General features: G+C 54.0%; 1 protein-coding gene across 1 annotated transcript; it reads right to left on the minus strand.

Annotated features, from left to right (window-relative positions):
* Window positions 1–91: 91 nt before the first annotated feature.
* P2RX3 (purinergic receptor P2X 3) lies at window positions 92–27735 on the minus strand. Its single transcript, XM_060104480.1, has 12 exons — window positions 27617–27735; window positions 20856–20991; window positions 20349–20420; window positions 20116–20179; window positions 19318–19411; window positions 19021–19098; window positions 18278–18419; window positions 17591–17727; window positions 1625–1718; window positions 1288–1353; window positions 604–681; window positions 92–205 (listed from the first exon to the last, which is right to left on the minus strand). The coding sequence occupies exons 1-12, from the start codon at window positions 27733–27735 to the stop codon at window positions 92–94; spliced, it is 1194 nt and encodes a 397-aa protein (XP_059960463.1).
* Window positions 27736–27897: the final 162 nt, after the last annotated feature.

The raw sequence follows: 27897 nt of genomic DNA on the forward strand, positions 1-27897 counted from the left end.
TCTCCTCTCTCCCATCCCCCCTTGCCCAGGTGGGACCCTCTGTTGGGAGGCCTGGAGCCCAAGGGTGAGAGTGGGGCCCACAGAAGAGGCCCTAGTGGCCAATGGAGTAGGCGCCTGAGTCCGTGGACTGCTTCTCCTCTGTGGTCTGGTCGCTGGGGTACACCGGGTTGGCCGAGGCCGTGACCTGCAGCGTGGTCTCGTTCACCTGCAGGCAGAAGGGCTGGCATGATCGTGCTCTGGCTGTGGGCAGGGTCCTCCTCTGGGCCCCCGTGGGACAGACTCAGCCTTTGGGGCTCACAGCCCGGTCATAGGGGAGCTAGAGCGAGTCTGTGACCCCAAGACTCTTCCCATGCACCTCAAGGGCAAACAGACCTGAGCCAACCAGTAGCAGGATTTGTCCCTCCCCGAAGCAAAGAGGGGACCGTGAGTGGATGCGGACGATGACCACAGAGCCCACTCTTGGCCAGACCCCCTCTTGTCGGGATCCCCAGTACGCACTGAGGCCCAATGAACTCCCCTTCAGAGGCCCCCAGAAAGTGGGTCCCTGAGAGTCTGGGGTCCAGCTCCCCTCTTCCTCTCGTGGGTGCACCCCCCCCGACTCACCTCCTCAAACTTCTTGGCTTTGTACTGGTCGGCCCCCTTGAGGAAGTTGAGCAGGATGATGTCGCAGAGGACAGTCCCCTGGAGGAGGAGAGCAGGGCGGCTCAGAGGGGCTGCAGGGTGGGAGCGGGGCGGCGGGAAGCACGGGGAGCGGGGCGGCGGGAAACACGGGCAGCGGGCAGGACTGCCCTCGGGGTCGGGGTGAGTCCTCCAGAGACACCTGACTGATGGTTCCTCTTAGGAAAACATCGAGGGGCTTTGCAGAATATCTCCAGAACCCACCTCCCCAGCTCCTGGGGTGAGCCCAGACCAGAGCGCAGAGGGAGGACTTGGTGGGAGACGCAGAGGGACCGCGGGGGTCCAAGTCCCTGGGGACGGGGCTCTGTCCCCACCTTGCCAGCTGGGCTCTGTTCCTCGACCGGGCTCTCAGGTCTGGGGACCCTGGAGTCTCCTTGCCCCCCTTCACGGTGGCAAACGGGGGCTTTGTAGCAGCGGGGGGGCTGCCATGGAGGGAGTGAGCTCTCCAGGACTGGAGATGTTCACGCAAGGGCTGGCCCAGCAGGGAGGTGAGGGCGAGAGGTTGGGCTCACGGTCTGGGAAGGAGAGGGTCACCGCTTGCCCAAACCCTGCCAGCCCGGGCTGCACCCTGAGTGGCCTCCGGACTGAACCCAGAGGGGCTGCACTCACCACTCCCACAGACGTGAAGGCTGCCACGGAGCTGATGATCGTGGGAATGATGTCAAACTTGCCAGCCTGTGTGCGCAAAGACCCGGGTGAGTGGGCACAGCTCCAGCAGGGCCGGGGCGAGGCCTGACGTGGAGCTTGGACTCCCAGCCAGGGAGACCCTGGAGCCAGGAGGGCTCTTGGTGGATCAGCAGGCCTCACCTGCTGTGGACATGTGACCAGCGAGGGTCTCAGAGCTGGTCAGTGGCAGGACCCTGCCCCCAGAGGAGCCTCTTTAGGGCCCAGGATGGGTCCGGGTTTCCTCCCCTATCCCCCGTGTCTGCCTGGCCCAAGCACTCACATTCCCATACACCAGCACGTCGAAGCGGATGCCAAAAGCCTTCAGAAGCGTGCGGTACTCACTGCCGTTCTCCATCTTGTAGTACTTGGCAAACCTGGAGGCCAGAGGGGAAGGTGGGTCCCACTGTGGGCTCCTGTCTCTCTTGCCTGAAAATCCAGGGGCCTCTAGAGCCCTATGACCCTCACCTACCGAGCAACCCTTACTGATGGTTTGGTGGGACACCCGCCGTGGTCCTCCCTGTGTGGTGAGCTGAACCCCTGCACAGGCATCACCTTGGGGGTTTGTTAATAAGGCAGATTTCCAGGCCCCACCCTGAACCCATGGCATCAGCATCTCTGTGGGTAGAGCCCAGGACTCTGTCTTTTATTGTGGTTTTTTTTTTTTTTTTCTTGCGGTACGCAGGCCTGTCACTGTTGTGGCCTCTCCCGTTGCGGAGCACAGGCTCCAGATGCACAGGCTCAGTGGCCATGGCTCACAGGCCCAGCCGCTCCATGGCATGTGGAATCCTCCTGGACTGGGGCACGAACCCGTATCCCCTGCATCGGCAGGTGGACTCTCAACCACTGCGCCACCAGGGAAGCCCTCTGTCTTTTAAGTAATTTCCCTAAATGATTCTGACGTGTATGAAAGTTGGAGCCCAGCTGGACTCCAAGCGTCTTCAGTTCTCTTTGTTTGGGTATCCCAGGGCCCGGCAGGGGCTCCTCTCTCCACAGGCTTCTCAGCCTATTGGGTTCAAAACCTTGTTCTGCCACATGTCAGCTGTGCAACTTGGGCCAGTTGCTTAACCTCTCTGATACTCGATTTCCTCTTTTGTGAGTGGGACTAATACAGAAGTCCCGCTTCAAAGGGTTGCCATGAAAATGGAATGAAACCACATGTGTCAGGGGTTTAGAATAGTGTCTGGAACAAAGTAAGCACCCAGGAAATGCTCACGTTGATTTCTAGAGCAGTTTCAAAAAGTGCCTTTAGACACCTCATCTCACACACATGTGGGATAGGGATGTGACTGCTCTGTTTTTCAAATGAGGCTCCAGGGGTTCAGTGACTGGTCCAGGGTTACCCAACTGGCTGAGACCTGGGGCTGGATTTGCCCCAGTTCAAGGATTTGTCCCCTGTACCTTCTCTGCCTGGGCTGCTGGCTGCCAGGAACCGTGCTGGAGACTGATAAGAATGATCGCATGTAATTCTCACCAAACACAGTGAGGTGGGTGTTCATACCCCCACTTGGAAGATGCCTGTGGGGTGAAGGGACCCGCCTGTAGTCTCACAGTCGGTAAGGATTCGAATTGCATTTGGCTTTTGGCTTCTAAAGCCAGTGCGTTTCCCCTTACACGGCTCTGCCCACCACGGGCCAAACTCTAACATTAGCAAAGTGCAATCTCTTTGGGCTACTGTCCCAAAGCTGTAACACAGGCTCCTGAGGCCAGCATCCCAGGAAGCTGGTGAGGATTAAGGGGGAGGATGGTCGAGAACGAGCTCAGAAACCTCCGTAACTGTGTGGCATCGACATCGGTCTCATTCGGTGCCTCCCTTTCAGTGTTTCCAGTCCCCAGAGATTCCCAGGCCAGTCCCAGGCCTCTCCCAGCACAAAGAGGGCATCTGAGAAACTCCTTCCCTGGAAGTGTTCCGTGATTGACGTGACACCCCTCCCAGGGATGTTTGCCTTCGAAACTGTCCAGCAGGGAGAATGAAGTGCTGAGCCCAAGGGGATGAATAACGGAGAGCTCACGGGCAGAGGAGGAAGGTCATTTGTGGCGGGGAAGAGCCTCCTTAAACTGTAAGTATCGGCCACTGTCTGCTCTGGCTGCCAGGGAACTTTGGGGTCAAGCAGAAATGGGTTTAAATCCTGGCTGCACCACTTGCTGGCGGTGTGGGGCCTTTTAGGGGACTTAGCCCTCAGGGTTTGACTTCCCACGCCTATAAAATGGGGGTGCTCAGGCCCCCTTTGCAGGTCTGTTAGCGAGAAGGCTGAGCCCTGAGACCAGCCCTTCGAGGCAGGTGCTCCCCTGATTCCCACGTTGGACATTCTGCCTGCCCCTCCACACCCAGGCTCGGCCCTTCTCTGCGGGGCCTGGGAGCCTGGTCTGCAAAGACTGCTTCCTCCCTGCGCTCTGGTTCCAGTTGGGTTCAGCCAGTGGGAGGCACCCACAGGAAACCAGACGGTGGGAGGGAAGAAGGGCGAGGGCTCTTCCTCTCCCAGTTCCTCTGCTGGGCCTCTAACAAAGCTGACTTCCCTCCTGAGGCCCAGAGCCTGTCGGGCGCGCCCCTCTCCAGTCCTGTGACTGCTCTCTCCCCTTGCCCTGCCAGCTTAGCTGGTAGCAGCCTTCCTGTGGTGGCTGCTCCGGTCCTGCCCCAGGCTCCTAGCTTCCTTTAAACTGCCTGCACCTTTGCACACAGCCGTCCCTTTTTTTTTTTTTTTTTTTGGCGGTACGCGGTCCTCTCACTGTTTTTGCTTGTCCTTTGTGGAGCACAGGCTCCGGACGCGCAGGCTCGGCGGCCATGGCTCACGGGCCCAGCCGCTCCGCGGCATGTGGGATCTTCCCGGACCGGGGCATGAACCCGTGTCCCCTGCATCGGCAGGCAGACTCTCAACCACTGCACCACCAGGGAAGCCCAGTCGTCCCTTTTGAGACCACTGACTGTTTCCTCCCAGGACACTGACCCTTACCATCCCCGTTTTTACAGAGCAGGAAGCTCAGGCCTGGAGAGGTTTAGCTGGGTTAGGAAGGAGTGCAGGGGGAGGGCGACCCATCTTCTGTCTTGCCTGTGCCTGGGCAGGGCTGTCGCCGCGTGCCCGAGTAAAGCACCTGTTACCTGGCTAAGGCCTTAAAACGGCCTTCCCTGGTGGCGCAGTGGTTGAGAGTCTGCCTGCTGATGCAGGGGACGCGGGTTCGTGCCCCGGTCTGGGAAGATCCCACATGCCGCGGAGCGGCTGGGCCCGTGAGCCATGGCCGCTGAGCCTGTGCATCTGGAGCCTGTGCTCCGCAAGGGGAGAGGCCACAACAGTGAGAGGCCTGCGTACCAAAAAAAAAAAAAAAAAAAAAAAAAAGGCTGTAAACTATTCAGTGAGAAAGTAGTTTCTGGGGAGCCTGGGCTGGGAATGTATTTCCTGTGGGCTTAGCGGCTGGAGGGAGAGGCAGGGGAGGCAGGATGATCTTCCTGAAAGTGAGACCAGAGGAAAACCCGAGAGCGGCCCTGGGAAGGATGCCCAAGGAAGGAACTACTGAACCCTAAGAACAAAGGCTTGGTGAGGGAGTTCCCTGGCGGTCCAGTGGTTGCGACTTGGTGCTTTCACTGCCATGGCCCGGGTTCAATCCCTGGTCAGGGAACTAAGATCCTGCAAGGTGTGCAGCACGGCGAGAAAAAAAAGAACAAAAGAGGACAAGGAAAGCGGGCAGCAGCTACACCATCCTTAAACATGTGGGAAGTGTGGTCTGGGTGGCAGCAGAAGAGAGCTTCACAGACCAAGGCAAAATGCAATGAACTTAAGCTGTACCAGCAGGAGAAGAATAGGACAGACACCAGAAAGGAAATCGTTTCTGTAAAGATGAAGAGGCCCCAGAACGTAATTCTCCCAAAGAAGTTTGCAAAAGAAGTATGTGGGATGGGCAGAAGGCTTCAGGAAGTCCTCACTGTGGCTTTTTCGGGTTGGTCTGAGGCTAAGTATGAACCATTGCCATCTCCACACCCACTTTTACACAGCACCAGAAAAATATGCACCTCTATTAAGATAAGCCTCTCAGGTAATCCCGTGAAGAAGGCACCATTGGCCGATTTTGTAGATGGGGAGACAGATAAGAAGGTCGCTTGCCTGAACTGGAATTTTGATCCACCCTTACAACTCCAAAATCTGTGCTCTTAACCCAGAACTGTCCTTCCTCTGAGCTCTAAGTGGCCGTTAAGGACACAGGCAGCCCTCGTGCTGGATCTCAAAGCCCTTCTGTAGTCTGTGTTCTGTCTCACATCCTGGGAGGATTCAGGGCCCTTGTCTGAGACATGTGGCAACTGAGAGATGGGGACCAGGCAAGGGTGAGAGGTGGGTCACAGATGTTAAGGGCCGGGCAGAGCCTGGGGCTGTGGTCCTGAGGACTACATCCCTGGCCTAAGGCTGCAGCTGTGGAAAATGCTCTGACATGGACTCGAACAAAAAGTCAGCATCCTGGGCACTGCCGTTCAAAGCAGGGCTGGCTAAATTTATCTTGGGAAGGAATGTGAAGGGAACAGGGAGAAAAACCAAAGCAGACTTGGTTTTCCTCCAGTACCTGCCTTCCAAGAGGCAATAAGCATGATAAGATCATATCTCACCACCCACACACGCTTGGAGGGGGTTTGGCAGGGACCGGTTCTCTACCCGGGAGGGCAGGAGGAGGGACAGCTCTTGGTGGGTGGGGGGAGGCCCCCCGCTGCAGACAGGGGAAGGACCCGGACATCCTGACTAATGCACTCAGTGTGGCCAGTGGAGATCACAGAATCTGGCCCAACCCTGTGGCAGAGATGGGCTTGGCATTCACCAGGATCTGGGTTATCTTCTCTCCTGGCACCTGGCTGGACCATATTTCCCAGTCGCCTCGCCTGGGCCCTGTGACTAGTTCTTGTCAATGGACTGTGAATGGAAGTGAGGTCTGTTACGTCTGGGCTGACGTGTGTTAGAGTTGGGTGCCTTCCTCATCCTCCCTTTCCTCGTGGCCAGGTGCTGAAGAGCCAGGGGAGAACTCAGGCCCTAGAGGAGACTGATCCATAGGTGGCAGGAGCTCAGATCCCTGAATGACTGCACGGAGCTCCCCACCCACCCTGACTCACAGGGCACTGTGCCATGAGCAAGACACAAACCTTTGTGCTGAGCCACTGAGATGCAGGGGCTGTTTGTTACAGCAGTTAGCAATATTTACGCTGACCATTACAAACTCTTATAATGTTATCGCTGAGAAGACTGAGGCTCAGGGAGAAGAAGTCTTTGCTAAAGGACAAAAAATGAGTTAAAATTGGGAGTAATTCAAGATTAGACAGAGAGGGGGTAAGGATACCACATTCCTAGGAATAAACCTTCTAAGAAAGTCCAGGAGATCTATGTGTGGTCCTATGGCTGTCTTTAACTAGCTTTTTGACCCCTGGCAAGTCACTCAACCTCTCTGAGCTTTTTACCTCGACTGATAAATGAGAGTAAAAAGAGCTACAGGAAGGATGAGATGAGATATATAGTACGTGCCCAGATATAGTACGTGCTCAAGGCATGTCCCTTTCCTTTCTTATCCTGAGATCAAGGTAAAGTGAAATAATAGTATCTAGACTTGTCTGAACCATTACACTCTCTGGCCTCCTGGAGATAATAACATTAGTAAGAATAATGGCCAACATACATTGAGTGCTTACTGTGTGCGAGGCACTGTGCTAAATGCTCTACACCTACTAACTCACTTAATACACATGACCACCCCATGAAGTCCAGTACTGCTGCAATTCCCATTTTACAGATGAAGAATCAGGATCAGAGACGTTATGCCACTTGTCTAAGGTCACACCACCAATAGTCAGTGAGTGGAGATGGGATTCAAAGCAGGGCAGTCCAGTTCTAGAGCCCACACTCTTAGCCAGTATCCTAGACTGTATTTTTTTTGTTGCTGCCTGGTTTCTGTTAGGTCCTGGCTAATTTCTTTCAAGTTCCCCAGCTGGAAGCCCCTTTTGCATTTGCAAAATGACCCAGAGTCATCAGGTGGGAGTAGAACAGAAAGCACAGGAGAGCCATGAAGTGTACGAAGGACCCCAGCCTCCTCATCTAAAAAGGGGAAGGGGCCTTCCTTGGCCTGGCTCACCTCTCTCTTGACGTTTTCCCTCTGTTCTCTCCTTATCGTCAATAAACTCTCTTGCAACAGGGGGAAAAAAAAGGCGGGGGGAAGGGCTTGGAATTCCCTGGTGGTCCAGTGGTTAAGACTCGGTGCTTTCACTGCTGTGGGCCTGGGTTCGATCCCTGGTTGGGGAAGTAAGATCCCATAAGCCACACAGCGTGGCCAAATAAATAAATAAATAAAAGGGCTGAGCTACCCCATGCCTGGGCCCTGATTTCTCCCAAATCCTCCAACTTCTACCTCTCTGTCTTTGGTCTTCTCGTCTGGGAAGTAGAGTTGGTGAGAATGATACCTCCATTCAACACCTTGGCCTGGAATACCGCCCTCCCCACAACCTGGCTGGGTCCACCTTCCCAGCCTCATCTGCAGAACCCCTCTCACTGCACATGCACCATGCTACCTGCTTTCTGTAGTCCCCCAAACACACTCCATAGACAGACTTCTGTGCCTTTGCCCATTCTGTTCCCCTCTCCTCCCCTCTTCCACTGTGCAAACTCCTATTCATCCATTAGGGCCCAGCTCTGTGGCCTCTCATTTTTTTCTGTATTCAGCAGATCTTTAGAGCACCCTACCCTATGCCAGGCATGGTGCTAGGCACTGATGATCCATTGGCAAGCTCTGTTCTCAGGCGAGGAAGAGAAATACGAATGAACCATACAGTCCCATAAAGAGGTAAGATTGGAAGTAACCCATAAATAGGTAAAATCGGACATAAGGGCTAGGAAGGAGAAGAGCGCCATTCTAGAGCCCAGGTAGTCAAGACGCCGGATGGAGGCTGGCGGGTCAAGGTAGGCTTCGGTGGAAGTGACGTGAAAGCTGAGACTTGAAGGATGGAGAGCTGAAAGGTAAGACGGACAGAGCGGGGGGCAGCTTTCCTGTCTGAGGGATCTGCAAGCCCTGTCAAGGGAAAGGACGTGGTGTTGTGAAGAAGCTCAGAGAGAGCCCTGGTGGGTGGAGGACAGAGCCAGATGGAAGTGGCCGGGGCTGCCACAGCCAGTGTGTGTCTCTCTTCCCACTTCCACGTTCAGGGGCTTCATGCTTTAGCTTGAAATTGACCATGGTGGAGTATTTCCACTACGGAAATCGGCAAGCGCTACAAATCAGCGCTGTTTTCTTTTTCTCCGGAGGAGAGCCGGCTTACCAGTGTAGCACTGAGGCTGTAAAATCCCCCTAGGCTACCTTTCCTGTCTCTGCTGGGATCCAGACCTCTACTCCAGTACCTGCCACACCAGACTGTAGTTAATAATTGGGACTATTGACTACAAGCTAGATCTCACTGTCTCTCTTTGCCCAAGGGGCTACCCAGCGCAGCAAGGAGTGGGGTAAATGCTTGCTGGAGGGATGAATGGATTTCGGAGGTTCTCGACATCTCACAGATGGAGCTTAGCGACGTCAGCCTCCAGGTTTCCTCCTAGTGACTCGGCCTTCTGCATTCCTCGCTGCTGTTCAGGTAGAGCTAGTGCGAGGTGGTAACAAAGGCTGTTTCCCTCCCCAGCAGAAACATTTAGATCTGGCAGCTGGCTGGGTGGGAAAGTAGGTGCTCTTGGTGGGAATAGCCCCTGTGGAGGGGAAATGGGGAAAAGAGTAGGGAGATAATATACGTGCAGCGCTTACTCCAGCTAAGTGCTAGGCTGGAGACTTCCACACCCATTATTTCATTGAGGCCTCATAACAACAGCTCCACGGCATAGTTGCTGGCTTAGGGGCTCTGAAACGAGACAGTCCTGGGCTGGAATCCTGGCTTTGCCATTTGAATGAGCTACCTAACCTGGGGCACAGTGCTTTATTTCTCTGAATCTCAGTTTCCCCAGGTGTGAAATGGAATATAGCAACAGCTGCAGGCTTATTAGAGAGGATTCCATGAACTGCTGGAGGTGAAGGCTGAGCACAGCCCCAGCTCGCAGCTTTCTGTGAATTATTATCTATCACCATGAGAGGACGCTGTCCAGACTCTCCAGGCTGGAGGGAAGCATCGCAGCTCTCCTCAGGCTACTGGGCCTGCAGGGGCACAGCTAGGATCTGAACTCAGGCCTCTTGAATCCTGCTCACCCACTGCTCACCCACTGCTGCTTCCCTGAGAGAAGATCCAGAAAAGAGAGTTCACTGCAGCCTCAGCGGTGGGCAGGGAGCTTGTTCAGCTGGTGCCTGAGAAAACACCTCAGCTGTGGAGGGAAGCAGAGTGTGGCTCTGACTGTGATGATGCCAGAACTATCTGGGGAGAGATCAGAGCCCAGACACCGCCCAGACACCTGGGCAATTATTAAAGCGATGGCTCCTATGTAACTTCAAGGAGTCTGGATAAGAATAGCTGCAGGGCCTCCCTGGTGGCGCAGTGGTTGAGAGTCCGCCTGCCGATGCAGGGGACACGGGTTCGTGCCCCGATCCCGGAGGATCCCACATGCCGCGGAGCGGCTGGGCCCGCGAGCCATGGCCGCGGGGCCTGTGTGTCCGGAGCCTGTGCTCCGCAACGGGAGAGGCCACAGCAGTGAGAGGCCCGCGTACAGCAAAAAAATTAAAAAAAAAAAAAAAAAAAAAAAAAAAAAAAAAAAAGAATAGCTGCAATAGCAAGTGCTATATGGCTGACGGAAGAAGTGCTGAGCTGGGAAAGGGAAGGAAGCCTGGGGGCTGGGGGGGGGGCACTGGCAGGGATGGCCATTGGGGTTGGGAGGCCCCCTGAGCCCGGGTGTTTGAGTGAAGTGGGGACGATCACCTGGTGTGCTGACTACTCTCCACGATCCCAACACCCAGTCTCTGATGGTGGGCCCCTGAAGGCTGACCTCTTCAGGCCACGTTCCTGCCCCTCTTTGCTTCGGGTTTCTGGGGGCGTGGGTTGGTTACTGGGAAGCACTGGCCAGCACTGGCCGGGGATCAGAGGGTGGGAAGGAGAGAGATGGGGTATTTATTCCACCTGCTGTTTCCCTGCTTCGCTGTGGTTCTGCCTGAGGCTGTATTGCTCTGTGGCCGCTCCTGCCAGGGACCCCAGCTCTCGGCCAGGCTCCCATCCTTTCTACTGGCTGGGGGACTAGGGGTGGAAACAGCTCCCACGTTGTTAGGCCCTGTGTGTGAGTTTCTTCACAAACCCCAGCTGAGCCTGCTTTCCCACCAGGCCCCTCACTGAGATACCCGTTCTGTGACCAGACAGGAAGCCCCCAACACAGGACTGAATCGAACACTTCTGAGGCCTGACAGTACTGAGAAGCTTGTGTGTGTGTGTGTGTGTGTGTGTGTGTGTATGTGCGCGCACGCGCACACACACATGCACACGTGCTACCTCTTGCCTCAAGCAGCAACAGATAAAGAATGAGTAAGTTACAAATGTCAACTACCATAATAAGTCACTTGTCAGAGGTATTGCTGCAGGGCAGTGTGGAAGCTACATTCCACTGTGATATATATATATCACAGGTCTATAAATAAGAGTGCATGCTTCAGCAGCCCAAGCTTCCAAAGCCCTTCCCCAGATGCCCACATGCACTGATTCAGACTTTTAGAGCTTAGAGATGATCACCTTTAACCAACCCATTTTACAGAGGAGGAAACTAAGGCCCATGGAGGGAATGAGACTTGTCAAAAAAAATCACACTGAGTTTCTGTGGCGAGACCTGAACCATAGCCTGTGTCTCCTGACCCACAGCCTGGACACTGCTGTTTCACCTCTGCCTCATCTGAATTATTCTTGGCTCACCCCAGCATCAGATGTTTTTTGTATAAACATTTTTGTTATTTGGGTTCAGTTTTACCATCTCCACTAGATTAAACATTCCTTGATCACAGGAACTGGTCCTGTTCACCTCTGGGTCAGCCACAAAGCCCAGCACATGTCAGCCACAAAGCCCAGCACATGATATAATTAGATGTTAAAAGAAATCCTCAAAGCCCTCCCGCACTTTAGCCACGAGAGGTTCCCTGCCGCTGCCTGCATACCTCCAGTGAGAGGGAACCATTACCTGTGGGAGCAGCCCAATTCAGCTTTGGACAGCTCCAACCCTTAGCAGCACTTCCCCACGCTGAGCTGACATTTGTAGTTGTCGGCAGTCAATAAGCTGAATGGAGAAGGGTTTTTATCACCACATTCAAATCCCTTGGAAGCTCTCAGACATCTGTTTAGAAACGATCCATCTCCCAAGAAGTGGTGGAAATTCCTTCCCAAAGCAGGGACACGTAACTGTTACAACAGCAGGAAAAACAGCAACAAACTTGCGGGATCTGGGTTGGGCCTGCAAGGGAAAACTTGGGCCTGGAATCTGGGCGTCTAAGTGAGGGAGGTGGTGTTCTCAGCAAAGCTTTTGCCTGATAGGAAGTAACTTTGCCAGCTGAAATACACTTTTACAGTTGATTTTATACTGATGGGAAAATATCTCCTGGCAGACTCATTGCATGGGGTTGAGGCAACATCCTTCCAGCAGGCGGGACTCTTCCCCTTAGAGAAGGGTCCCAAGCTATATTGATTTACTCATGTTCTAGGAATCTAATCCACCTCAAAGGAAAACATTTAAAATACGGTTTGTTTGATCTTTTTTTAAAAATTTAACATATTACTATTAATCTATCTTTAATGAGGCAGGGAAGGCTCAATGGACACTGAGCTAGAAGATATACCAGAGAGCCTGGTTACTAGCTGTCTTATCCTGGCAGCAATCTTTTTTTTTGGCCTCAGTTTCTTCATCTGTAAAATGGAGGAACCATACCGGTCCTGCCAGGATACCTGTGGCTGTGAGCACATGCTCTGGAGCTAGCCTGCCAGGGTTTGGATTCCAGCTCCAGCACCATTTGCTGTGCGGTTTGGGGCAGATAAATGCAACCTCTGAGCCTCAGATTTCCAGCTATAAAATTCTCCCTCTTTAGAGTCAATGGGATAATCCACAAAGAGCACTTGCTAAGTCCCAGGCTCACAGGTAAGTGCTCAGTGAGTGTTAGCCAATATTTTCTACCCATAAGGTTGGTTGTTGTGAAGATAGGGTAGACATGGAAATTAGCAAGGGCTGAATAAATTCAGGATTGCTCTAATTGCCTCGCCTCTCACTGTAAGCTAAAGAAAGTGAAGGGGAAAATGGATCAGGGAGAATTCAAGCAAGTATGCCCCATCCAAGAGGGCCTTCACATGTTTCTGTGGAAATGATGGAAATGGCTGCATTTGACACATATTCTATGGCTTTTGAAAGGAGAAAAATCCAGATTGGAGAAAGAAGGATCAAAGCCAAGGGTGCAGTTCGATTCTGTCTCTGTCAATTGGCCTAAGATCTTGCTGATCTGCATGTTGCAACATGGAAGCAGAACACACGCCAAATTTCAGAGCTTCGTGAAAGCTGCTGTGGGTACATTTCCAACACGAAACGATCACTAGAAACACCTACAGCACGAGGAACATCTAGCAGCTGAACGGGTGTTTTTTGTCCCAGACACCGAGAGAGGAAATCCAAAACTGCGTTGCCTTTTAGTAGCAAAGCTGTCTTAGGGACTCTCAGGGGAGGAACAAGAAATCAGCCATTGCTAAACGCACCATTTTGCTTCCCTCCTATCATTCCAGCAATCAGGATGAGGGGGGGAGGGTAGGGGGGTGGTATATCCCTTATAGCTGCTTTTCTTTTCTTTTTTTCTTTTTTGCAAGCAATGTGTTGGTGGAAGGTGTGCTAGAAGCAATGGCGATAGATCAGGTCCCTGGCTTTGAGGACCAGTGTTCCTCTTCATTAGGCTGTGTAACCTTGGGCAAGTCTCAAAATCTTTCTGAGCCTACCTTGGGGGTGAGGGGTAGACAATGAGCTATAAATCCTGTCGAAAATAGGGGTGAAAGGGCTTTGCAAACTTAACTCTAGGGGCTCTTAATCTGAGGTCCAGGGATAAGCTTTTAAAGGCCTTCAGAGTCCTGGAATTCTATGCTGCATGAATATAAATGCAGAGAAAAAAGATGGACAAACTGCCCAAGTGGTTAACTTCCTGCAAAAGGAGTAGGACTGGGGGAGGGAGGAGAGTTTTCATGTCATTACTCTGTTTGGCTTGGATGTATTATTCAGAGAATGGATTTAATCTTATTTGTAGAAATAAAGTAGCCTTCATAAAAAAGAAATTGCCCGCAAAATTGCTCACGTGTATGAATATGTGCATTTTTCTTGGGCAATCAGTGCTTTCACTGGGGGGCATGAAAGGCTCAGAGACCTCCAATAGTTACGGCAGGGCTGTGATATCACAAAGGAAAGTTGTCAAGACTTGTGCCGGGTATCTCCTCTGACCATGCTCCTCTCTACCCCCACACTTGGACAGTCACCAACGTCCCGTTACTGCCCCCAGACACTGCACTATCCTTTGCGGTTTCCCTATAACTTTTGAAACAGTCTCTTTATTCAACTCTCTTCAAATTACCCAGTTTGCATGTGCCATCTGTTCCCTGCTGGGACCCTGACTGATTCAGTATTTTTTTTTTTTTGGCCACGAGGCACGTGGGATCTTAGTTCCCCGAAGAGGAATCGAACCCATGTCCCCTGCATTTGAAGCGCAGAGCCTTAACCACTGGACTTCCAGGGAAGTCCCCTGATATGGTATTTTAATAGACGCTCACACAGACGCACATGTATTTACTGACACACTCACACCAACTCACACAACTGATGCACACACTCACACCCACATGTCCATACTCACACATACTCATTCACAAACATACACACACCCATTCATGGGCAAATGCACACTCAGTACTCCCTCAGCAATACTGCCTGTTCCCAGCACTTTGGGGAATGCAGTGCTCTGGTTAAAGTCCTGCTCTGGTGAGCTGAGGGTGCACCAGCCATGCAGGAACCCTGCCTCTGGGGCCCATCACCCTGCGCACCATGGAATTCACGATTCTTGCCAGTTCTTATTTTTAGAAATGCTGCACTTTGTCTGGGACTAATGTGGACGAACCCACCAACTGCACACCCTCAAGGTACTTGGAAAGGTTAATTTAGATGGACAGCACCAGGTGCTTTGGGTGGGAGTTGAAAGGAGACACGTTTTAGTTCAATACGAGGTCACCTCTCCAATAATCGGAGCTGTCAATGATGGACAGACGTTTTCTGAGGCTGCATCGCCAAGAATGATGTAGGACTTGGGATCAAATGACCTCTAAGGCGACTCTAAGGTGCACCCGTGACCTTGGGCTCATCATTTCCCCCTTTGGAGGGTCTGCTTCCTTATCTGCTAAATGACCGCCTTAGTCTAGGTCTCTTCAAGGGGTCTTTAACAGCTATAAATTCTCTGAGTCTCTGAGTCTGCAGGCAAAGATCCCTCAAGATCCACAGGGGTGGGGGCGGCATTTGGAAAGGAGCTGCAGACATAATTAGTGATGGAAATGCGAGTCTCTAGCTGCCTCTGGATGTCGGAGTTTTCAGATTAAAACAAGGCTGAATCTTGGCTGAATGATTCCATTCCCTCCAGAGCAAATGGCAACAGCAGAACGTTGAAAAAAAAAAAAAAAAAAACTGGCCTCAGTTGGAGAGGGAGAGGCAGATGAATTTGTTTGGGAGACAAAAGGCCGGGCAAGGAATGGTGCCTCCAGCTGCTGCTAGTCTTTTAGCCTCCCAGGACCTCAGATTGTTTGTCTTTAACTGGGGATCAGAGTATCAACCCCACTGCCCGTGTTTTTCTGAGGATAAACAAAAGCGAATGACCGTAGCCTTCCTATGCGGTGGAAAACAGCCAAGAAAATAGGTTTGCGTTCAGGCACCCATGCTTGCTGGCTCTGTGACCTTGAGAGAATTACTTAACTCACAAGCCTCCATTTTCTCATCTGTGAAGTGGGGGGACGGAAGCTCCTCCTTGGCAGGGGGTGAGGAACCTTGAGCCAAAGCACATGGGACACTTTGTACGTGGGGCGGCCAGTATCGGGCCTCTAGCAAGGAGCCTTGCGGGATTCTACAGAGCAGACACATTCTACCGTGTCATAGGAACCGCACCGCAGCTGTGCTGAATCTGGCCGTGACCCTTTTTCTCTTAACCGAGGATTCGGATGGGTGGCCTGGAGCCTCCCCAGCGGGGAGTCTTAACTTAGTCTTGGGTGTCCGTGTGGTGCCAGCAGCTTGAAGGCAACATGAGGTAGTGGGTGGTCGCCCAGGGGAGGGATTTGAGGAAGCTTGGGTACAGCCCCCCGCTTGCCATGGCCACAGAGATTCCCCCATGCCCAGGCTACTCCTCGGGCCCTCTGGACACTCTTAAACCATAGGGTCAAATGCAGCAGCTTTGCCTCTTCATACTCTGGCCTGGAGGTTTTTGGTGAGGGGGTCAGTCATCCAGGGCCCACACCTCTCAGATGGTTTCCTTTAGGCCCCCGGGAATTGAGCTTGCAGGGTCCTTAGGGACCCTCTGACCTGTCTCCCCAAATTTTCTCTCTCTCTCTCTTTTTTTTTTTTGGCCGCCCTGCGTGGCATGTGGGATCTTAGTTCCCCGACCAGGGATCGAACCTGTGCCCCCTGCAGTGGAAGCGTGGAGTCTTAACCACTGGACCGCCAGGAAAGTCCCTGTCTCTCCAAATTTAACCCAAGCTTATTTAGGACCAAATCCATCTCCTGCTCTCCTGCTGTGCCTAGGAGTGATAGAGGGTAGAGGGTGGGGGCAGTGTGTGAGTGTGTGTGTGTGTGTGTGTGTGTGTGTGAGAGTGTGTGTGCGTGTCAGCCAAGCCACTACAAACTGGAAATAAGGAACTCCAAACCAATTCTTCTTTAAATGAAAGATTTTGTTCTAAAGCTGTATGAGACCAAGAGTCGGGGTCTTCAAACTAGCTATATTCTTCATAAGCTCTCCTGCCAAATGAGTTATTTGGAAGGTTGAAGAATTCCCAATGGCCAGAGAGAAGTTATGAAGATGAAAACTTGCATTTTAGATCACGAGGATTTTATTAATTTGTTACTATTTTAAGCCACCATACAAATATCCTTTGTATTGATTTCAGTGTGATGTACTGACTGAATAAATATGCCAGTTTCTGCCAGGGAGCTGAACAGTATTTTTAACCTACTTTAAAATATGTGTTGTTTCCTATGGGTTTTTTTTTTTAAGTTTAGAGTTGATTATGAAGGCACTTTCAATTTTAAAAAATTCTTCTTTGCAGAGAATACACATATATTTTAAACTATTAAATATAAAGCTTAATGGGGCAGATAATTATTTTTTTAAACTACAAATAAAGGTGGGAAAAAAGGTGAAATTATTTTTTTTTGCTTATGGATACTATTATATTAGATAATACTGCTATAACAAAGGAAATTTGAATATATAACTGAAATATATTCTTATACATATTTTTTCCTGATACCTACCTACTTACCTAATTTAGCCTGTTTAGTGTATATAACACTGTGTACTTAATCAGGGCCCTGCCAGAAACTTCAGGATCTTAAAAAATTAAGGAAAAAAAACTCGCAAGAGCTGAAGCTTTTCACACAGTGGCTGATAGGCTCAAGATAATAAGGATATCATCACCATTTCATAGATAAGGAAATGAGGATGGGAGAAGGTCAAGGGCTTTCAGCTGTTTCCCAGTGGTTTACCCCAAGTTCTTCTCTTTCCCTTTCTTCAAAATGGGGAGAGGGATCCCTTATGTCTCAAGGCCATTGGGAATATAACTGAGATGCTATTTAAAGACTGGCATGAGTTCTTGTTTGGAAAGGCACTGAAAAACTAATGGCCATTGTAATTGTTATTTGTGACTCAGATGAAATCTCCTGGTTATGGAGAGAAATGTAAAATTTCCACCTTGTAAAATGATACCAACTATTGCTCTTGCTTTGTGAAGTGAGAAACCTCAGAAAATTCAGGGACAGGAGACGAATGGGACTACCTGCAGCTTCAGAGCCGGAGCTAAGAATAGGCTCAGAATCACAGAACCCAGCATTTCAGGAGACCTGGTCTTGTAGTCTAACTGCCGGCTGGGAGCATGAATCCTCCACACGGTCCCTCCCTGTGACGGGGAACTCACAGGATGGCCTGTTCGTCTCCGAGTGGCCGACTGCTGGAAAGTCCTTCCTAATTTTGAGCTGAAACCTGAGGGGGAGGAAGTGGGACCGTCTCTGCCCAGGATGCGTTGCTGCTTGAAGTGTCATTCTCTAGGACAGCCCTGCCGCCTTCTCCCGAAGTCCCAGGGGACGGGGGTTACCTGAAGTTGTAGCCTGGGGAGACGCTGCTCTTCTCAGAAACGCTGTCGAGCCGGGTGAAGGAATATTTGGGGATGCACTGGTCCCAAGCCTTGTCCAGGTCGCACACCCAGCCGATCTTAATGCCCAGAACTCCCCCCTGGATGGAGAAAGGGGGCAGATGTGAGTCCTTCCACAGCCCCCGACTCCCGGTCCTCAGTCAGAGTGGAGTGGGTCCCGGTGCGGGGGGTGCATGTCATGACAAATGGACAAGTGATTTCTTTTCATTCTCCAGGTGGAGGACAGAGGTCGGGAGAAAGAAGAGTGGTTTGTCACACGTTGCTTAGTAAAGAAGTTCTGTAGTTAAGGGTGACAGCCCTTGAGCCTCTAAATCCTGTTTTTGGTGTCTTTAGTCCCTTAGCTACAACCCAGAAAAGTGCCCACAGATCCACTTTCCCACAGTGTAGACCTCGGAGATCTGAGGCCTCTGCCTGCAGGTGAAGCACGAAGACAGGAATGGGAAACTGAGGCTGGGCGGGAGGCAAGACCACTCAGGGCAGGGGTGGGTAGGACGGGCACAAAGCCGGTCGCAGGCCTGGGATGCCCCCACCAGGTGGCGCTGCGCCGCAGGCAGCTCCTCTTCCCCGGTAGCCGCTCCCCCTGCCCGAGGGCCCCCAGGCCAGGGAAAGGAAGAGTGGCTCGTTCCTCACCGTGCTGGCCAATTTGGCAAAATCCTGCCCCGCGAACTTGACCACATCTCCCACCCGCAAGATAGGGCAGAAGGGGGCCTTGTCGGGGTGGAAGCGGCATGCCTTCAGGTCGGCGGCAGTCAGGTTGGGAAGGAGGTTTCCCCTGGGGAGGAAAGGGCAAGGTCCAGGGTTAACGCGAGGACAGTCACGCTGGGATCTTCCTCTAGCCGTCCGGAGCCTCAGGGCCCCCGCTGTCTTGGCCACTCGCCTTCTCCCTTACCTCTGTCCCTACATCTTTCTGGTGATTACCCCTCCCTCCCGTAGAAGGTTCTGTGTGCCGGGGCTCCCAGAGGGCAGGAGTCTTTACCCATGGCTCCTCTGTTGTGCCCGCCTTGTGCTTTGCATGTGGCCGACACCCACCCAGGAGTCGCCAAGTGGGGAAGTCACTGAAGGGGGGCTGAACTAAGAGAAAGGGGACACCCACACTGGGCTTGAGGTGGGGAGAAGACAGATGAGAGGGGCGCCTCGGGCCCCACCTTTGGAGGCGTCCGAGTTCCAGGCCCAGGTTCAGCTTGTCCCTCCCCTGCTCTGAGCAAAAGCTCCTGTGAGTCCCGAGCCCCAGGGCAGGAGGCTGGCAGAGAAACTGGCCCCAGGGTCCACCCTGGGGAGGTTGGGAATAGGAGCCCCCCCGGGAAGCTGGGGGATGGGGGAAGGGTGGGGTGGCAGCATTGCTTCTAGCTTTTAGGGAGGGAGCTTGAACTCACTTCTCAAAGTTGAAGAGGGGGAAACGGATGCTGTTCTTGATGAAAATAGTGAAGTTCTCAGCTTCCATCATGACAGGCCTGTGGGCGAGAGCAGGAGGTCTTAGCGCCTTGGGAAGGAGAGGGGAAAGAGGAGGAGCTTTCACCCCAGGGACCACCTTCCTGGGAGCATCTCCCAGTGGGCACTGCCCGCCCTGGGAGTGGTCAGTACTGGGGGTGCCCAGAGATGCAGAGCTCCCCCTGCTGGCAGAGCCGAGCTGGGGTGGGTCCTCTTCCCGCCTGCCCTCCTCGGGTCCTCACATCTCCACCGTGTCCACCTCGGCGGGGCACCAGCCCTGGATCTCACAGGTCCGGAGCTCAGAGCTGTAGTTCACGCAGCGGCCGGTGAGGATCCCTGCGAGGGTGGAGCCAGAACTGCTAGGTGCACCCCTGGCCCTTCCCCCCTTCCTCCCCCCACCCCTCCATCAGGGACACCCCCCCCACCAACGCACACAGCGACCCCGCAGGTGGAGGGAGAGGACAGGCAGGGCCAGGGACTGGGGGTCCGTTAGCCCTGCAGGGCTCTCCCCTCCTCACCTCCTGAGCCCTAGACAAGCCAGAGGGAGGTGATAGCCCTCCCCTCACACGTTCCAAGCCCCAGTCTCCCTGAAGACCCCTTCACCGCTTGCTCTTTCTTGCCTCTGAGCCTTTGCTGCTTCTGTTGCTTCTGCCTAGAATGCCCTTTATGAAGCTTCTCTCTCCTGCCAAATCCTACCCATCCTTTAGGGCCCATCTCTAGGAAGCCATTCGGGGTCACCCGCCAGGCACCAACCTCTCTCTCTCCCTGCCCCACCCCCCAGGGGTCTCACGGTACCTCCGTGACAGCACTTGCCACCTCATGGCACACCTGTCTGCAGCACCATCCCTGGCCTGGGAACTCTGGGGGCAGCCCCTCTGGGCTGGCCCACAGTGGGCATCCATCAGTGCTGGCAGCTGACATGGAACAAGCCCATTCCCACCCCCTCCCTTAGGGTGGCCTCTCCCCTGGGGGGGACATGCTGCCCCAGGGCCCCACTGACAGTGCGGGGCAGTGAGGGGTGGGGAAGAAGCTGCACTCACCCACCCCTGGGAAGCGCTCGGGCCCGCACTGGCTGTCTGACACACAGCGGAACTTCTCCTCGCTCTGCAGGGAGACAGGTGCGTGCAGGATCTGCACTGGCCCCTGGGGGGGCGGGGCCTGCCCATCGGCAGCCTCTGGAGGGTGGAGGTCCCCGGACACAGCTCCAAGGCTGGGCCCTGGGACTCTGCTCACACCCTCACCCCACCCCCTGATCATGCTGTCCTCCCCTCACCTCTGGGCAGAATCCTTGCATCTGGTTTTCGGTTACAATCATCTTTGTGATTATGACAAAGACAGAGGTGCCCTTGGGAGGAGAAGGGAGAGGAAAAATGCAACAGTGCTAATTCTGTTATCCCCACTGTACAGACAAGGAAACCGAGGCTTGGACTAAGATCTGGCCCAAGTCACGGGGCTAATAAAAGGCAGAGGTGGGGTCCAAGCCAGGCTCTTTCCACCCACCTGGCCCTTCTTGCTCCGTGTGTTGTCCTTGATTTCAGGACAAGTTGTGCCAGGGCTACAGAGAAACCCAGCTTCCCCAATACCTAGTGCTGCCTAGTGGGAAGGCAGGCCCAAGCCCCCAACACCTCCCAGATGCTGGGGAAGGGGTTCTCTGGATCACTGATGCCACAGAATCTGGTTTGGGAATCCCATTGGCACTCTCCTTGTCTTGCCCTCTCCCCTTCAACCTGCCCAGTGTCTGGGCATCCACAGCGCCCTGGGGTAGGTAGGGGGACCCTACCTGGGGTGGGGTCACATAATCAGGCACGTCCATGACTTGGTTGGCATAGTGTCCAAAGCCCTTCACCTTGGTCACCACCGAGGACTCGATGGCTGTGTCCCGCACCTGGTATGCCTTCTCGTGCAAGAAAACCCACCTGGGCAGGAGAGCAGGGGCGGAGAGCAACAGAGGAGGGGCTAGACGCTTCAGACAGAGGCCGGGAGAGGTCCCCTTCCTGTCAACATCAAGAGGAACTGGGGTGCCTGGCAGGGGGTGCTGGAGGCATGGGCCCTGCGAGTGAGCCCTGGGTTGGCTTAAACTCACGTTTCTCTACCTTTCCCCTCACTTCCTCCTTAAAGAGCCCTTTTAGACTTTTTCCCTAATTGTACCCCCCTGGAAACTTTAATACCATAGATATCATTTATGTACTGTTTGTGGTTTTGTGCTTTATACATAAAAAGAGTGATTTTTTTTTTTTTTTTTTTATTCTCCAAGAACCAATTTTCACCCCTGTTGAGAACACAGTCTTTCCCTCTTTGGTTGGCATCTGGACAGAGAAGGGAGAGGATCATAGGCCTCTGACTCTGTGCATCCCAAGCTTTGTTCATGGCTGTATCCTAGGTGCTGGCACATAGTAGGTGTTCAGCAAACAAGTCAGTGAAGGCCCTGGGAGCTGGGCGCTTCGCAGAGGCTCCGTCTGTGCACGGGTCGGGTGAGAAGGGGCGGAGGAGGAAAGGAGGGGCCTTGCCAAGCCCTCACCTGGCAGGTAAAGGGAGTCGGGTGGGAAGGGAGGAGGGGCCTCTAATCTTATTCGTTGGATTCTGCTGCCACCCAGTGGGCATTTACCTGTACTGGCTTCTCCCTGCAGCTTCAAGCCAGTGCGGGACCACGTGGATCAGGGAGGGGCCCCTTCCCTTCTTCCCTGCAAGCCTCCCCCAGCAGCAAGAAGGGCCTGCCGACACATCACTTGTTTCCCTCTGCGTTTCCGCGAGGTGCCCGCCTTTCCACGTGAAATCACCCATCCCAGCCCTCGAGGCTCAAGCCACTCTCGGCCTCAGTACCACGAGGGGCCTCAATACTTGTTCCTGACAGCACGTGGGGAGGCACATTCACTGTCCCTGCCGTGCAGACCAGAAAACCTCTTCAAATACGTTTGGAAAGTGCTGCGTATGCTCAGCTTTGGAGAAACACTGGTGACATCTCAGGGAATCTAGGAGCGCACTTTTGGAAATGGGGGGTTAGGGTCATTTTCTGATGCTAACCAGGGTGGTATCTGGCTGCAGAACTCCATCCGACAAAGCTGAGTGGCAGAAACGGAGACTGTGGCACAGAGGAGACAAAGCTGGGGGGCTCCCAGGCTGGGAAGCGGTGAGGGCAGCTCACAGGCTGACCCAAGGAGTTTATAAGGAGGTGTTAGGACATCAAGCCCAGGAGTTTTCTGACCTCTGGGGCCCCCTGATGTTGGTAGATGCAGAGGGGAGCAGCTCCTGGGTCGTGCTGGGGTCACGGTCACTTGTGGGGTCCTGTTTATGGGAACACAGGCTGACGTTTGCAAGCGGCTCCCTGTTCCGTTTTCAGAGGGAGGGCTCGGAGTCATCCCCCACTGGGGCTTCCCGCAGGCCCCTGAATCCTGAATGCTGTCACGAGTGGGAGAGAAAGGCTGGTCACAGCCAGCCTGGCAGAGGGCTCCTAACTTGTCACCTGTTTTACGGTTGCTGCCTTATCCCAGGCAGCATTCCGAGTAATGCACCATTAAGAGTTATTCGCCTGCTTGTAAAACGCTCCCGGGAACGCCACGCCTCCGTGGAAGTCTGCCATGCTTTACTTCCCTAGCACTTTTCTTCTGTTTTTAAACTGGGAGGGGTTTCATCAAGGTCTCCGAAGGGAGTGTGGCTCCCATAAACATCCCACCTGCCGTCTAATGTCCTGGCAGAAGGGAAGGGAGCATCGCTATTAAGGAAAACGGTGAAGTCATCCAAAAGAGCGCCGCCAGCTCCCGGGCTGGGGCCCTGGGAGTGAAGGGAGGGAGGTTGCAGCTGGAGCACCTTTGCCGCTGCCGTGCCCTCGCCCGGGTGGGAGCCACAGATGCCGCACACCCTTCTGGAACCTCCGTGTGCCTGGCCACGGAACGGACACTCCTCTGAGTGTTGATCAGTGAGATGGTCTCCTGGGGGCCCTCCCCTGTCCTTAAAGTCTGGTCGCATTCAGGACTCTGAGAAGCAGAGTTCAGATGGTTGTTTACCACCGTGTAATCAACACAGCACGCGGAGTGCTGTACGTGCTGAGGATTCATTGAATCCTTACTCACAACCCAACGAGACACCTGGTGTTATTATCCTCATGTTACAAACGAAGGAACCAAGGCACAGAGCAGTGTGCTAACTCGCCGAGCTGGTGTGCGGGTTCCAACCCCAGCAGACGGCTGCAGAGCGCCGGCGGCCACCCCGGGGGGGTCCCCAGCTGTGTTCCACTCAGGGCCTGGCCACAGCTGGCCCCCTGGACTGGTCCTTGTCCTGCTGGCCCTGCCCCATCCCCAAGGATAGCACCTCCTAGCTCAGGAGAGCCTCAGGAGGAAGAGCCCAGGCCTCGAGGGACAATTAACCAGCCTCTCTCCTTCTCGTCCTCCACCCTCACGGCTCCTCTTGTGCCCAGTCGGGAGGTGAGGCCACGTCAGAATTCTCTCTCCGAGTTAAATAACAAGCGGAAGAGTTTCAGTGGCCCCGTGGGGCCCGAGGACATCATCAGGGCAGCTCAAGATAAGGGGATGCTTCATTTCCAGAAGAGAGGGACTGAGTCTGTCTCCAGAGGCCAGGGCTGAGGAGATGGGGCAGGACTGAGCCTTCAGTTCTTGGCATTTACTCTGCTGCTCTGACTTGTTTTTTTCTCGTGTTCCTGGTTCATTATTTATAGAGCGGAAGGCGGGTGGCAACTCCTTGGCAGGTGGGATGGGCAGGAAGGAGGCCAGAGTAGTGTCCCAGCACCCTCCTGTCCACCCCGGCCCGGGAGTCAGGGAGGAGGCCGGGGAGGGTATGTGTGTGTGTGTGTGGGGGGCACGCGTGTGTGTGTGCGGGGAGCAGAGGGGTCTCTTAGGAAGGTGTGAGCTGGGCCGAGCGAAACGGGGACATGCAGGGGAATCTGAGAAATAACAACTGTCACCCGTCCAGGGCAGGCACTGGCTTATGTCACCTCCCCTTCCCAGGACTCTCGGAGGGGGCATTCCTACGCCCATTTTCCAGATATGGGAACTGAGACGTAGAGACGTAAAGCGACCTGTCTAAGCTCCACTCCTGTCGGTGTCGGAGCCAGGCTTCTAACCAGGTCTCCCCTTCACGGGGCTGCGGTGAGGGGGCAGGGGACACAAGAATGAAAACCACTCCTCTCTCCTGACCTGCAGGAGGGGCTTCAACACTTCTTCCCACCATAAGGCACCTGGTGTGCCGTCCAGGTGGCTCAGGGGCTACCTTGGGCCGAGAAGGCGGGATTCCACGTCCCCCTCTTTAAACTAGAGAGGCTCCCTCTTTTAACTGCTTTGCATGTTGAGCTCCATAAGATTTTACAGGAGGCTGAATATCATGAATCAAAGTGGGTTGTTGTGCAGATGGGCCTCGTAGGGGGAGGAACAGGGCGGGAAGAGCAGGGTTGGGATGGGTCAGGGGCGCCATCAACCTCCACAGGCCCTTCCCATGGATGGAGCATCAAAGGGCCGGGAATGCCCTCCCTGCTGGTTTCCAGGAAGGTGGCTTCCCTGGAAACCAACCTCAGGCCAAGCGCTGCCCGCTGCTTCTGGGGACTCAGGCCCCAGGGATCTTCTTCCTCCACCTCAGGGGCCCACAGGATACAGGAAGGGGGTTGCCTCTTAGGAAGTCCCACCCCCAGAGGAGACTGGGCATTACCACCTGGGCCTGAAAAGAGAACGTGAGAAACACCTGTAAGTCCCGGCCTCTTGTGTGTGTGTGCGTGTGTGTGTGTGTGTGTGTGTGTGTGTGTAGTTGAGTAGGTGGTGTGTTGCTGTGTGAAATGGTTAGCTCATGTCACATACGTCCTAGGTAAAGCTGTGCATCTGGTCTACCTGGCTGAGCTCATACAGAAGAGATTCAAGCTAAGCATTAACATCAAAGCACTAAAAATCCTTTCAGATTCTCTTGAGTCTAAGCCATGATCATCTCTCTTCTCATGACTGCATGGACCCTTAACAGGTTTTCCTGTATCCACTTCCACCCACTCCAATCCTTGGTGTATCAGCCAGAGCAATCTTCCCATCTCTCTCTCCCTCTCTCTTTCTGTCTCTCTCTCTCTCTCTCTCTCTCACACACACACACACAGAGGTTAAAACGCATCAATAGCTTCCCATCCACATCCATCACTCTTCTGTAAAAACGAAAGATCTGAGGGTGTCTGATCTGAGGGCCTCTGCCTGTGAGAGCACCCCCACCTTACACCACCCTCGCCTTTGCTCTCTCTGCTCCAGCCACAAAGACCTTGTCTCCCCCGCGTTTGCCAGGCTCTTTCTCTTTGCAGAGCTGCGTTTCCCTGCCCTGAACCCCCTTCCCTCCCTTCCTTCACCTGGGCTGCTTCTACTCATCCTTCCGCTCTGGGCTTCAGTGTTACGTCTCCAGAAAGCCTTCCCTTACTTCCCCGACCGGGTCCAATTCAAAAACCTCTGCGCTGGTGGCCCTCCTAGCTCTGTGCGGCCCTTCTTCAACCCTAAGCCACAGCTGGAATTTTACATTTGTTTGTGGAGATGATTTGGTTAATATCCGTCTCTAGCACTGTAAGCTCCATGAGGGCGATGACCCTCCTGCTTTTGCCGACTGCTCTCTCCTGGGCGCCTAATGCCTGTCATGAAGAGATGCTTGATACATTTTTTTGCTACATTCATGACAATGGATTCGTGCAGTCCTAACAGCTCATGTGCACAAAGATGGGGCTCAGGCCAGGGGCTGGGCCAAAGAGCGCACTGATGTAACTGCCAGGCACTGCTCTGCGGGGAGCTGTCAGGCTGGGAGATCGATGGGGTTGGATATCAAGACGCCAAAGAGCCTCTCACACCCGCCCCAGCAGGCTGGGCTCCAGCGCTGAGGATGGAGCATCAGACTGGATCAGCATGAGGGAGAGACAAGGGCAGTGGGGGGGCTGGAGCCTGCTGTGTCTACCCTCCATCAATCTCCTGCCTGGAGCCCACTGGAGCCAGGCTAGGCCGGAATGTGCTGAGGCAGCTTTTGCGCTCACCTGGACCAACGTACCATTCTGCGGCTATAAACAACCACAGCCTCACATATACATGGGAACACGGAGCCTTTAAGAACCAACTTTGCCCCAGGCGCTGGACATGCAGCTGGGGAACATTTGCAAACATCACATCTTGTGAAACCACAAGTTGGAAGGGAACTTGATTTAACGCCATTTAATCCCACCCCAGAGCTTGAATCCCTCCTCTAATATCTCCGAGAGGAGCACTGGCTGTGCAGCCCTGCCTACAACATCCACGTGAACGGAGCCCACTGCCTCTCACCAAGCACGTGGAGCAAAACAAATCCCTTAATCCACGTCTGCCCACCTTTCCAGGCACACGCTGGCTCGCATGCTACGCCGGCTCTCGCAGCCCCGCCCACGCGCACACAGGCCTCCTTTGATCTCCTTGCCTTAACTCCTGGCACTCATCAGTGGCTTCCTGTCTCACACGCGCGCAGAACTGTTGTCTCAGGGAACAGCATGAGCCTGGAGACCCGAGCGCCAGGAAAGAAACTCCCCGAGGTTTCTGCCCAGCTTTCCTAACGCAAATGACCACAAGAAGGACAGAACCCGTGTTCTCCCCCGGCCGTCGTCTGCTCCATGAACCTCTGTACATATGTATCTGTGTGTGTGTGTGTGTGTGTGTGTGTGCGCGTGTGTGCAGTGGGTCGCCTCCAAGAGGTGGGGGCCGAGAGGGGGTGTTCGGACCTTGATGGCTCTTAAGCAACTCCCAGGATGGGTTCTAGGGTACAAAGTCAGGTAGATGTAGGGAATTTATGCTTTCTGACAAAGGGGAGCGTTTCTGGATTCTTGAGGGGAGTCCTGACATCATGTTCAGAAAAGCCACTTCTCTCCACAGTAACTCTCCCCTTGAGTGGCATTTGCACCTGTGTTTCTCCCCACCCATCCCCAGGGACAGAGGCCCTCACCCAATGCCCCTCTTCGTCCTGCCCTCCAAGAGCGAGGGCTTCTCCCCTTCCACGTTCTCTCAGCATCTCCCCCTGCCAGACAGGAGCTCCTCACTCCACAGCGGGTCCGTTCTCTCCTTCCCCCTCAGCCATCCACCTGGTCAACCCGTCACCATTTCCCTTGTCTCAGCGCCTTCCCTTCCCTTCCCCTTCCCTGGCTCCCCTGTCTTTCTGAGACCCCCGAAGAGTTGACTGAGGGGAATGGGAAGATGTGTGTGTGTGGGGTCTGTCTGTTCTCTGGCTTGCTTGGGGCGGGGGCAGATGAGAGCGGGGAGGGGAGCTGGTCACTTGGGACCTCTCCTGCTGGAGGGTGGTGCAGGGGCAAGGGCTCCCCTCCTCGGGGTGCGTGCATAGAAGCCACTGCCCAAGTCTGGAGGATTTACTGGGAGAAAGAACGCATCTGGGGACCAGATCCCCGATGGCGGCAGCAGAAGCCAGTTTCTGGGACGTGGCCCCATGGAAGAGACTGTGGGCCCCGAGAGGGGAGAAGCTCAGGCAGCTGGGCAGCAACACTGAGGGGAGGATGGGGAGGACAGGACGCCGGGAAGCCCTCCTTCTTGGACCTGAGGGCCACAGACTCACCCCACGAAGTAGGAGATGATCAGAAGCTGAACGGCTCGGTTGATGATCCCAATGGTCCAGCTCTTCACAACCACCGACTTGGTGGTCTCGTAGGTGAAGAAATCTGAGATGCAGTTCATGCTGAGAGAATGACCCCTCAGAAGAGACCCGACGGTGGCCTCAAGGAGGAGAGGTCATAGGGATGGGGAGACAAGGGATGGAGGCCTGGAGGGGGCAGCTTAGAGGGTCTTGAGGAATGGGAAGCCTGTTCCTTTAAGTCGGGCAACCCTAGCCCAGTGCTC

The sequence above is a fragment of the Mesoplodon densirostris genome, chromosome 7, assembly GCF_025265405.1.
Source record: "Mesoplodon densirostris isolate mMesDen1 chromosome 7, mMesDen1 primary haplotype, whole genome shotgun sequence".
Lineage (NCBI taxonomy): Eukaryota > Metazoa > Chordata > Mammalia > Artiodactyla > Ziphiidae > Mesoplodon > Mesoplodon densirostris.

Coding starts and splice junctions, on each gene's coding strand:
- P2RX3 (XM_060104480.1), bottom strand. CDS start 27,735: ATGAACTGCATCTCAGATTTCTTCACCTACGAGACCACCAAGTCGGTG. Junction 1,354..1,624: donor ACGTGCTGGTGTATGGGAAT/GTGAGTGCTTGG, acceptor TTGCGCACACAG/GCTGGCAAGTTTGACATCAT. Junction 682..1,287: donor CCTTCACGTCTGTGGGAGTG/GTGAGTGCAGCC, acceptor CTCCTCCTCCAG/GGGACTGTCCTCTGCGACAT.